We start from the raw sequence: 12262 nt of genomic DNA on the forward strand, positions 1-12262 counted from the left end.
TGAATTCTACCAGTGAACTCTGAAAGAAAATGTCAGGACATGAGTCCATGAGCTGAATGTGAAGAGAAACAGACAAGGAGCCCAAGAACACCAGTGGTTCTCCAGAAGAACCAGATGAATGTTTAGGAACAAGTCAAAGTCCTGACCTTCATCCAGTAGAAATGTTGGAGCATCAGCTGATGAGAGGAAACCACCAAATTCCTCCAAGATGCTGTAGACACTGATCAGCTGTTACCTCTCTGATGTGTTATATTGACTCATTTTACTGAACAACAGTCTAACATTTATGTTTCTTGTGTAGTTGGGTTCCTTTTATAAAGAAATGTAGAAAATTCTGAAGGATCTAAAACCATTTCAGCAGCTTTCTGAGTATTTAGGTTATTGTGTTGTTTAGTTATTTGTTCATTTTCTGTCATTAAATAATTAAATCAACTTGTAAAGAGTCTTTTTAATAAATGCACTGACTCAAACACTTTGACAAACTTGAGTTTATTTATTAAACCATGTAGATTCATACAAAGATCAGAAGAAGTAAAGGTGAAGAGCAGTTATGTCTGGACCCTATTTCTTAGTGAGGGTCAGCGGTTTGTTCTCGCTGCCTCTGCTGATCCCACAGTAATAATCAGCCGAGTCGTTCTGATCCAAGTTCCTCAGCGTCAGCGAACCGTTGGCGGCAGCCGAGATTTTCTCAGGACCGACGCCGTCGCCGTACTTCTGGACAAAACCGGTCATGAACCCGAGGGTGACGAGGAGCTGAGGCCCACCTCCAGCTGCCTTCCTGTACCAGCTGAGGGTGGAGGCCCTGGTGGAGGTGGTGGCGGAGGTGGTGGTGGAGGCATCCAGCAGGGGGCACTGCAGCACGGCGTCCTGTCCGGCTCTCACCTGGACGGTGGAGGCCGGGGAGGCGGTGGCATGAAGCTGAAGACCTGGACAAGGTTAAAGGACCAGAGGGGAGGAGTTAGTGACATCTAGAGGTGAAGACGCACATTACAGCTTCTCTTTCTGCTCATAACACGATGAAAACTTCTACCAAACTTTATCCAGCTGTACATGTTCATGGATGTATTATATATTCTCCCATGCTAATTCTGTACATTGATTTTTTGCTTACACTATTTATATATTATATTGATATATTTTAATTTATTTTAATTGGTCTTTCTTTTTCTTGTTGTTCTTTTATCTGCAACTGAGTTACTGTGACCAAGCAACTTAGATTTAATTTCTTCAAACAGGTCCCTTAAACTTTATACTTATAACAGAAAATATGATTAATAAAACAATAAAAAGCAATAACCCAAAAGTCACCTGAATGTGAGAGTTCATATTAGATAAAAAGTCCAGATGGCGATTAAATAAAGAGATTTATCACAATATTGTTTATTGTAAGTTGAAAGATTAAAGGGCAAGTGTAGAGAATCTAGTGACATCTAGAGGCGAAGATGCAAATTACAGCCTCAAACTCTTTTATTTCTGTTCTGATAATGACACAGTGAAAACATAATCATGAAAACTAGATTTAATTTCTGCAAACAGGTCCCTTGAAGTTTATTATAATCACAGAAAATATGTCTACCAATAAAAAGCCGAAATTACTAAATGTGAGTAAAACTTTAAACAAACATTAGAACGAGAGTTCTTATCAAATAAAAGTCAAGATGAATATAAAATAAAAATATTTCTTTTCTTGTGAATTCATGTGTTGATTATTTTTCCCTTTAGACCAAAACAAAAACAGAAAAGATCAAGTTCACTGACAGAAAACAGTTTTCAGTTCTAATGAATGAGTGAGACCAGGCGGGAATGTCTTATTTTAGGGGGATTTTCAGGTGATTCTTTAAAATGAAATGCTAAAAGCTGACTCACCGCTGAGAGCGAGGACCAGCGTCCAAAGCAGAGCAGAATCCATCATCGACTGACGGAGGAAACTCATCCTGCTGCTGTTGTTCATCAAATCAGTCGAGCGTTTCAGTAAAAACATCTCCAACGAACTCTCGATGTGAAAAAAACCTCGTCTGTTCTTCCCTGTTTTTAAACACCTGGTACATTTAGATCCTCGGCTCTAAGAGGAAACTGGCACAAATAGACCAGTAACGTACCTGCAGAGTATATACGGGAATCTTTAAGTTAATTTCAATAGATTTTTAAGACTTTTTCCAGACCTTCTCAGTATTTTTTAATATCTGACGCCATCAGTGACACCTTTAACTTAACAGTTTTAGTTTACAATAAAAGCTATAGACCACTATCATACAACAGAATGTGAATAGGAGAATTAATCTAAGACTGAACACATGTTTAGTATATAAACACAAGTATAAAGTCAAAACTAGTTCCATGCATATACAACAGTTTGTCAGTTATTCCATCGGTTCACAGAGAAATCAGATTATAAATACTTTCACTTTGTTGAAGCACCTTATCTTCCTATGTATGTTGTGTTTTTTAGGTGTCCTTGTCCTATTCTGTGTTTTTATTTTTCTACATCAGTATTTTATTGTCTTCCAATACCAGCCTGCTACGACGACCTCATTTCCCTTCGTGTGCCTCTGAATTTCCGCCCACATAAGTTCTGGGACAAGTCACATTTTTTCAGTGTTTTTGGATTCAACCTCAAAATATAACTCAAAAAGCCTTCAAATTTTAAGTCATGATAAAACTTTTTAACCCTTTTTAAGGGTCTTAATTTACCCAACTTCTCAACCTTTAATACTTTTCAAGACTCTGCAGACGCCCTGACTTATACACTTTTAATGCTTCACGTAATAATTCACACCAACAACTGAATCATTTGGAATTCATAAAAACTAAATCTGCTTCACTTTGTCTGGTTCTGGTTCTGGTTCTGGGAGGACACAGTTGACCTGTCCCAGATGCTTCATAGGGGACTAATGAAACTTAAACTTAAAATAATAGAAAATAATGTGTTATAACTTAATTAATATAACTCATTTATTTAAGGAAAAAGTCATCATGTCATATTACTTTATTCTTATTGTTACATCACCGTCATCTTCAACGACTAAGCTCAGTGACCTCGTTCTAGACCAATATTACATCTGGATGCTGCAATATGACATTTAATATTTTACTGTAGCTGAACACGGCTCAACACGTTATATCAAACTGGACCAAGTCTGTCATTAACGTTGTTACGGTGACACTGATGAAAAAGTACCGTCAGCAGCACATTTGTTATGTGGTGGAATATGATCCTACTTCACACAGTTGTTCTTCATTTAAAAGTCTGATCACCCTAAAATCTAAAACTTCAATGTTGCCTTTAACTGCGGTGACAAGCTTCTGCTAGAAGCCATTAGCCTATCACTAGCCTCCTGTTAGCCGCTCGCTAGCCTCCCATTAGCCTGCAGCAAGTCTCCCTTTAGTCTCCCGTTAGCCTCCGGCTAAATTCCAGCTAGTCTCCCGCTAGCCTCCCGCTAGTCTGCCATTAGCCTATCACTAGCCTCCTGTTAGCCTCCGCTAACCTCCCATTAGCCTGCAGCAAATCTCCCGTTAGCCTCCCATTAGCCTGCAGCAAGTCTCACTTTAGTCTCCCGTTAGCCTCCGGCTAAATTCCAGCTAGTCTCCCGCTAGCCTCCTGTTAGCCTCCCGCAAGTCTGCCATTAGCCTATCACTAGCCTCCTGTTAGCCTCCCGCTAGTCTGCCATTAGCCTATCACTAGCCTCCTGTTAGCCTCCCGCTAACCTCCCATTAGCCTATCACTAGCCTCCTGTTAGCAACCCGCTAGTCTGCCATTAGCCTATCACTAGCCTCCTGTTAGCCCCCCGCTAACCTCCCATTAGCCTATCACTAGCCTCCTGTTAGCCTCCTGCTAGTCTGCCATTAGCCTATCACTAGCCTCCTGTTAGCCTCCAGCTAACCTCCCATTAGCCTAGCGCTAGACTCGCCCGTCCCATTAGCCTCGCGTTTGCCTCCCATTAGCTTGCCTCCACTTAGACTTGTTAGCATTTAATTTCCTTTAATTTATTTAGCTGTCCATTAGCATTGGCTGAGGCCATTCTTGTGTAGCATCAGATTTCCATTAACACACATGCTGTTCATGATGTTTTCCTGCACTGACTCCCATTATAACGACTTCTTTTAAATGCACAGACACACACTAAAAAACAACGCTGTTTTCAGCCATGAACAGCATGAAATGAGTTTTTTTGAACAGTACACAAGGGTTAACTGATGAAAATGTGCAAAATGAACAGGAAATGGTTAATATAATGATAAACTCTGCACTTTCTACTAAATAAGTGATAGAAGAGGATGGAGGGACGTTAAAGAAGAGGTTCGCTCTGACCCCTGATTCAATGCGATGAATGAGTATTTTGAAAAATGTCTCATTAAAAGTCCACTTGTGATCAGATACATTTTTACAGGAAACAGGAAAAATAAAGTTGCCGTGGATACGAGCCACTGTTTGTTTTGTTGTGTTGGATTCTTAAATGAATGAAAATAGTTTTTCCTTTTTGTGATTTTCATGATTGAATATGAGAAGAACTAATGATTAACTGTGTCACAGTCCTGACAACAACATTTACAAAAGGGTTTTCCCTGAGAATTTAACACAAATACATATGTAAAGCTAAACGAGTACGGCAGTAACCAGAAAACAAAAAGGAAAAGCCTGGTAACAGATTCTAATGTCACATGGTTTAACCCTGTGCTGAGTCTCTCCTTCACTAAAAGAGTCTGATTTTCAGAGCGAGCGCTTTCCTAGAAAACTTACCTTCATCCAGTCCCATGAAAATCTTCTGGATGGTCCCAAAGGCGCAGTGGAGATTAACAGGGACATACAGGACATACAGGACATAAGGACATACATCAGTCTGAAGACCACGTTAATCAGACCTCACAGCACCTCGATGCCTTCGAGGACACGTCCTCTGTCCTCTGGTTCATCCTGAAACTTTAGGAACGTAAACTCCAGCAGTGTCTTCAACGGCCTCATCGATGGTGACTCCATCCATGTCCTAATGTCCTATACAGACACATAAGACCTAGTAACGGAGACATATCTGTGACATAGATTGTGTCTCTGTCTGTTGTTTTAAAGTCTTTGTCTGTGTTGTGTAGCTGCCTTGGAACTAGCTCAAAATTAGCATCTGTGCTAAGACTCAGGCATTTACCCTGATGACTGATAACGCATCAATGTGATTAATGTGCATTGTCCCAATTCAATAAACTAATAATAATAATAATAATAATAATATCAAATTGGGCAGTAGCTTTATTTTACTAGATAAGTTCAGACAAAGAAATAATAGTAATTAAATCATGTTCACTTCAGCTAATAATAATAATAATAATGAACATCAGTTATTTAATAAAAACACTGATTAAAAGATTGATGAACATATGCAAATCTAGTATCATCTATTTAATTTAAATTAATTTTAATTTAATTTCACCTAATTTAAATTTTCTTTTTCCTGCTGGTTTTCAGGAACCAGTGATTTCTGTGGACGAATAAAGACTAAAGACTCTTTAACATAATTTAAGAGAATCTTTTATTTATGACGGAGATGAAATGACATTAACATGAAATAAAATGGAAAACAGTCTTTGCAGTCTCGTGTTTTCAGAGGTTTACAGTGATTCATTTAAACATTTTATCAAGACATTTAAAAAAAATCAAGTTAAATCCAAGAGGAAATGTTTGAAGCTGCTCTGAGAACAATGAGAACACATTTAGAATAAAAACAAATAATGAATTCCTGAGTTAAATCTGAAAGCCTGAACTATAACAGAGTCAGCTGACTGCCATAACATTACGACCACTGACAGGAGACAAACTGGCACAAATCAAACAACCTTAAACTGATGGAAACTCTCCCTGATTTCACTCGTAAAGCAGCTTCATGAAAACACTCGGCTGCTTGAGACAGACAGAAAGAAAAAGGTCGAGATTCACGAATCGAGTTTAATAAAGAATGATGCTACGAGAACAATGATCTCTGATTTACTAGTCGATCTAGAGAGGAACTACTGTTAGCTAGGAGGCTAGTGAGAGCTAATGTTAGCCAGGAGGCTAGTGAGAGCTACTGTTAGCTAGGAGGCTAGGAAGAGCTACTGTTAGCTAGGAGGCTAGGAAGAGCTACTGTTAGCTGGGAGGCTAGGAAGAGCTACTGTTAGCTAGGAGGCTAGGAAGAGCTACTGTTAGCTAGGAGGCTAGGAAGAGCTACTGTTAGCTGGGGGGGCTAGTGAGAGCTACTGTTAGCCAGGAGGCTAGTGAGAGCTACTGTTAGCCAGGAGGCTAGGAAGAGCTACTGTAAGCTGGAGGGCTAAGAGGCTAGTGAGAGCTACTGTTAGCTGGGGCGCTAGGAGGCTAGTGAGAGCTACTGTAAGCTAGGAGGCTAGTGAGAGCAACTGTTAGCCAGGAGGCTAGTGAGAGCTACTGTTAGCCAGGAGGCTAGTGAGAGCGACTGTTAGCTGCGAGGCGAGGAAGAGCTACTGTAAGCTGGGAGGCTAGTGAGAGCTACTGTTAGCTGGGGCGCTAGTGAGAGCTGCTGTTAGCTGGGGTGCTAGGAGGCTAGTGAGAGCTACTGTTAGCTGCGAGGCGAGGAAGAGCTGCTGTTAGCTGGGGCGCTAGGAGGCTAGTGAGGGCTACTGTTAGCTGGGGTGCTAGGAGGCTAGTGAGGGCTACTGTTAGCTGCGAGGCGAGGAAGAGCTGCTGTTAGCTGGGGCGCTAGGAGGCTAGTGAGGGCTACTGTTAGCTGGGGTGCTAGGAGGCTAGTGAGGGCTACTGTTAGCTGCGAGGCGAGGAAGAGCTGCTGTTAGCTGGGGCGCTAGGAGGCTAGTGAGAGCTACTGTTAGCTGCCAGGCGAGGAAGAGCTGCTGTTAGCTGGGGCGCTAGGAGGCTAGTGAGGGCTACTGTTAGCTGGGGCGCTAGCTCCTTTCAGTGCTGTGCGTCTCCAGACCAGTTGCTGTTGAGGAACAGCATCATGTTGAGGTTCTCCGGCTCGATGGCGCTGCGGCGGGAGCAGAAGTGATCGCCTGCAGCAGAGAAAGCTCTCTCTAAGGGGACGGCGGTGGAAACGACTCCCAGCTGTTTCAGGGCGAGTTTGCTCAGGTCCCCGAACATGTCCTTCCCTTTGTGTCTCCACCAGGACAGAGGGTTGGACTCCTCGGGGGTGGGGGGGTAATCCATGTACGTGTACAGCTGGTTCTGGATCTTGGTGGCTTGTTGAGCTTTGCCATTGCTCAGATCCTTTGTGATTTTATCCAGGGCCAGTTTTCGGTTTCTGTCTCCCAGCTGGTCTTTGTAGCGGGGGTCCAGGAAGGTGGCGGTGGCCATTTTGTAATTGTTGATGTCTCCAAATTCCTCTTTACACTTGGTCAGTAACTTCTGAGCCACGTTGTTCTTTTTCCTTTTCTCTTCCTCCAGTTTTTCCATGAGCGTCTTCAGAACCGGCAACATGACTGAGATGGTCTTGAAGCCTTTGCCTTTCAGCATGGAGATGGATTCTCTCAGAGGCTCCAGGGCAGATATGATCTTCTTGAGGTTCTCCTTCTCTGTTTCATTCAGAATGAGTTCCGTCTTCTTGCTGTTGTTGAACACCATCACCATGACCTGGTACTGTTGGTCGAGCCGCTGCAGCATGTCCAGCCACGCCAGCCATCGTTCTCCAGAGTACATGATCAGCTCCTCTGGTTTCACGCCGAGTTTGTTTTGCAGTTTCCTGAGCTCCGTCACGGCTGCAGAGTCGTACTTAAAGAACCGGACGATGTTCTGACACTTCCTGAGAACGCTGGACAGGTCGTCGTCTCTCATCAGGACCTTAAACACCTCATTCAAGGTGTCGGCAAAGCAAGGTATGTGCGTCCATCTTGCTTTTACTTTCTTCAGCTGTGGCATGCCGGCTCTGATGACGGCGTGGACCTTTGGTGTCACGCCCCAGTCCTCCATGACGGCCGACAGCTGGATCTGGATGTTGTCTGCAGACTCGTCTCCAAACAGGCTGGTGGTTTTGAGCATGAAGGACTTGAGACTCCCCAAGTTATCAACAAAATGGCAGCCGATCGTCAGAAAGGAGTCCTCAGGCCTTGAGGACCACAGCTCACAGGTCAGGACTATGTCGTCGGCCGAGGCCAAGATGTGTCGCAACTTTTGCTCCTCTTCATTATAAACTTTGGGGAGCAGTGAACGCATCACAGGCACCGTAGGAATTGCCACAGAGGAACTTAGAGCTTCGGCAAAACCAAGAAAGTTTGGATCTTCGGGGATTTCCAAAGGCTGAAGGTTTGATACGATCATCTTCAGGAGGCGTCTTTTCACCGTTAGGATTCCACTGGGTCCAGCTGTGGAGAGAAACAGATTCAAGGGTCAGGATGTATTTTATAAATAAATAAAGTAGCTTCTTCACGTCGTAACGTCTGACACAAACTCTACGAGTCTGGTCGCACTTGTTCTTCGGTTCCTGTGAATGACCTGGACGACCGTCATAGACATCAGCCCCATGTTTGTATCTGTGACACAAGTTTGTTTATCTTGTTTCTCCTGCTCTTCTTTCCTCTCAGTCTTCTCTGGTTTTCTAACGTTAAACTGCAGATTCTCCCCCGACCTCCAAACCCAGGGTCCTGGGAGGGCAGCTAGCGCTCAGGCTAACCCTGCGCTTATGCTCAGAATTCCAACCTTGTTTAAATCCAAAGTAGCTGCTTCCATGTTGTGTGCTCATTCTACATTGTTAGCCTCCCAGCTAACAGTAGCTCCTCCTAGCTTGTTAGCCTCCCAGCTAACAGTAGCTCCTCCTAGCTTGTTAGCCTCCCAGGTAACAGTAGCTCGTCCTAGCTTGTCAGCCTCCCAGCTAACAGTAGCTCTCCTAGCTTGTTAGCCTTCCAGCTAACAGTAGCTCGTCCTAGCTTGTTAGCCTTCCAGCTGACAGTAGCTCCTCCTAGCTTGTTAGCCTCCCAGCTAACAGTAGCTCCTCCTAGCTTGTTAGCCTCCCAGCTAACAGTAGCTCGTCCTAGCTTGTTAGCCTCCCAGCTAACAGTAGCTCCTCCTAGCTTGTTAGCCTCCCAGCTAACAGTAGCTCGTCCTAGCTTGTTAGCCTCCCAGCTGACAGTAGCTCCTCCTAGCTTGTTAGCCTCCCAGCTAACAGTGTAAGCTCTCCTCAGACATTGTTTAGCCTTCCAGCTAACAGTAGCTCGTCCTAGCTTGTTAGCCTTCCAGCTGACAGTAGCTCCTCCTAGCTTGTTAGCCTCCCAGCTAACAGTAGCTCGTCCTAGCTTGTTAGCCTTCCAGCTGACAGTAGCTCGTCCTAGCTTGTTAGCCTTCCAGCTAACAGTAGCTCGTCCTAGCTTGTTAGCCTCCCAGCTAACAGTAGCTCGTCCTAGCTTGTTAGCCTTCCAGCTGACAGTAGCTCCTCCTAGCTTGTTAGCCTCCCAGCTGACAGTAGCTCCTCCTAGCTTGTTAGCCTCCCAGCTAACAGTAGCTCCTCCTAGCTTGTTAGCCTCCCAGCTGACAGTAGCTCCTCCTAGCTTGTTAGCCTCCCAGCTAACAGGAGGTTGGTACGTTTCCACTTCCAGAGAAATAAGAAGAAGCCAATACTCGGATAATGGGGTCAATCATTAGCGAGTGTGATTAAACGAATCATCTTCCTGCAACAAACATTATCGTTGTTGACTCAAGTAAAATCAACAAGTGTGCGTCAGCCTGAACCTCAGACGTTCCACTTGGTCAGTGAGTACGAAGGAACACAGACGAGCTGCAGCCCAACAATCAGGACCTGGTCTGGACAGAATCCATCACAGTGATGTCTGCTCTGCAGATTAGACGTCTGTCTGAGTCGCTGTGACGCTGTGCAGATAATAAGCTGATGAGGTAAAGGCCGGTGTCTCTTTACTGTCACGGCCTCAGCGCATTTTAGGAAACACCTGCTCCAACAACCAACCGCCTATTGGTCTATTTCTGAAGGTCTGTTCTGTCCACTGAACTGTTTGGGTCCATTATTAGCAGAACATGGAGGGGGAGGAGCTTATACTGCAGCCTCCAGCCACCAGGGGGAGCTCTAGTAGCGCCGGCTTCACTTTGGAGGAGCTGTTCCACCGTTCATATTTATTCTGTTTATGGGACAAATCCATCACCAGCAATTTAGACCTTTGTCCAACTCTGAAAACAATAAACCAATGAAAGATGGAAGATTCTTATCTTATCTCTTCCTCTACAGACACTCATTGTTTTTAGAGAAATAAAACTGAAACTAACTGCACTAAATCCTAAGATGTGTTCAAGTGTCTTTACATTATATCACGATATAACAAAGAGCGATTTTCATATAGCAAATGGTCACATGACTGAAGAGCAACGTAGCTACTGTAATAATAGGGGAAAAAATCAGCATTAGATTATTTCCCTACTTTATATCATTTCTAAGTTCATATTCTTGTTCTCTAGAACATTTGTTATGAAAACTACCATGAAGAATAATAACAGATATTACGTCTCCCATGTCTCTGTCTCCATTAAAAGAAGAAAAGTCATTAAATATGAAGCAAAGTTAACGATGTTAATGTGAATAAAAGCAGAGAAAGATAAATAACGGGAGGTGAAAGACGTGTTGAGACAGATGGAGACATGTCCTCTGGGCTCTGTTACCTCCTCTCTGTCTGGTCTGGTCCCGTCTCAGGGGACTGAGGACATGTGGATCACGTCGTCTCGTCTCCATGTTGGATTTCTGTCGGACTGTTTAAATAAAAAGACTAAATTAGTGGCTGTAACTTTGTGTCTGTGTCTGTGGACGGACGTACTTACTTCTTCGTGCTGGACTCATGTCTGGCTGAAGGTCTGAAGTTCTCTGAGTCTGGTTGGATGAGAAGCTGTGACTCTTCAGGTCTCCTCTCTGGTCTTCTCTCTGGTCTGGTCTCGTCTGACTGCAGGACGTCGTTTTTTATCTTGAAACTTAGACGGAAACGAAAGTTAAACCGAAGCTGGGTGTAAACTTTGCCCCGACTTGATGATGGTGACTCACACGGGCGTGTTTACACTCATCCTCTTCTCCTGGGAAGCACTGAATGGAAAATGAAAGTCAGGAGCTGGTCTCGGGAGGAGCTACCTGTCGGCAGGTACAAACCGATTCTCTGGTTTCTGGGTTTTTCTGGGACATGAAATGATCATTTGATGCTCTGAAATAAAACCACCAGACCGGAGGCTTTTAGTCTGGAAATGAACACGTTCACTTCTGTTCAGCATCATCTGAACATTAGACGAGTCGTGAAGGAAGGTTTAGATCAGAATGACTTCACTACTGTTCCTAATATTTTGTCAAGAGATTAAACATATCTACAAACTTTTTCTATCTTCAGTTTGTGAGACTGTAACATGTAAATTTCCCCTCCGGGATCAATAAAGTTTAAATATTATTTAATGTGATCACGTTCTGGATGAGCAGGTGATTGAGCTCGTAAAGTTTATTTTATTGAACAGCAAATTGATCTGATCTGAGCTGCAAACACAATAAACTCGTAACAGAATCTGATAAAGAGGTTTTCTACTTTCATTTCATCCATAAATCACTGAGATTCACAGAAAGAGAACCGGACGTGAGTCTGGATGTTTTGACCGGAGACGACCAGCAGGTGTCAGTGTGACTCTGGTTTCATATCTGTTTATTTCTACAAACCTCCACATTTCTGATGGAATAAAGAACCGAGAGAACGTGACGTTCTCAGTGGATTTAATGTGATGCTTCCTCCTCCTCAGGGACGATGTTTCTGTGTCTGTTCAGTAAATAGTAGATCTGATTTAAAACCATTGTTGCTCTTCATCCATGTGGTATTAATTCCCTCTATCAGGTTGGAAATATTCCTGCTCCATTCCACATCATTCTGTTTGGTAAATATCCCCTCCTCCTCCTCCTCCTCCTCCTCCTCCTGCTCCCTCTCACCTCAGGAGAACACATGTTTACAGATGTTGTTTGACTGTTTCCAGGACCGTAGCCCCGCCCCTTTGAGCATGCTCTGAGCCAATCACGATGCAGGCGGTAATTGTGTGGGCGTGGCCTACCCGTCGGGGGCGGGGCTTGTCTCTGCAGCAGAACAGAAACTCTGAGTGTTTCTGTTTCGTTTCTGGGTCTGAAACTGATCTTTAGTTTGTTCATCAGCGCCGGGAAACAGAAACACAATCACACACACTTTAACGGACACACACACACACACACACACTGCAGCTAATACACACAAACGCACACACACACACACACTTTAACTCATACACACACACAGACGCACACACACACACACACTTTAACTCACA

The 12262-nt window shown here is 43.7% G+C and overlaps 2 protein-coding genes across 3 annotated transcripts; both read right to left on the minus strand.

Moving 5' to 3' along the window:
• Window positions 1–473: 473 nt before the first annotated feature.
• sid1 (secreted immunoglobulin domain 1) lies at window positions 474–2008 on the minus strand. The gene is made up of 2 exons (XM_047588005.1): window positions 1867–2008; window positions 474–926 (listed from the first exon to the last, which is right to left on the minus strand). Exons 1-2 carry the CDS (start codon window positions 1979–1981, stop codon window positions 562–564), a joined length of 480 nt encoding a protein of 159 aa, XP_047443961.1. The 5' UTR covers window positions 1982–2008; the 3' UTR covers window positions 474–561.
• A 4804-nt stretch (window positions 2009–6812) lies between these two features.
• On the minus strand, window positions 6813–11776 carry si:ch211-152f22.4. 2 transcript variants are annotated; one of them, XM_047587982.1, is made up of 4 exons: window positions 10980–11776; window positions 10763–10909; window positions 10607–10693; window positions 6813–8310 (listed from the first exon to the last, which is right to left on the minus strand). In XM_047587982.1, the coding sequence occupies exons 2-4, from the start codon at window positions 10779–10781 to the stop codon at window positions 6908–6910; spliced, it is 1509 nt and encodes a 502-aa protein (XP_047443938.1). In that variant the 5' UTR covers window positions 10782–10909; window positions 10980–11776; the 3' UTR covers window positions 6813–6907. The 2 variants fall into 2 exon arrangements, with proteins under 2 accessions (XP_047443938.1, XP_047443937.1); XM_047587981.1 differs by having other exon boundaries at window positions 10763–11776.
• Between the last annotated feature and the right edge of the window lie 486 nt (window positions 11777–12262).

This window comes from Mugil cephalus, chromosome 6 (genome assembly GCF_022458985.1).
Source record: "Mugil cephalus isolate CIBA_MC_2020 chromosome 6, CIBA_Mcephalus_1.1, whole genome shotgun sequence".
Classification (NCBI taxonomy): domain Eukaryota; kingdom Metazoa; phylum Chordata; class Actinopteri; order Mugiliformes; family Mugilidae; genus Mugil; species Mugil cephalus.

Bases quoted from the DNA above. Each gene is read 5' to 3' on its own strand.
- sid1 (XM_047588005.1), bottom strand. From the start codon at position 1,981: ATGTTTTTACTGAAACGCTCGACTGATTTGATGAACAACAGCAGCAGG. The intron at 927-1,866 runs GTGAGTCAGCTT...AACCTTGTCCAG, and splicing joins GCTGGTCCTCGCTCTCAGCG to GTCTTCAGCTTCATGCCACC.
- si:ch211-152f22.4 (XM_047587982.1), bottom strand. The intron at 8,311-10,606 runs GTAACAGAGCCC...TTCTCTCCACAG, and splicing joins CCAGACCAGACAGAGAGGAG to CTGGACCCAGTGGAATCCTA.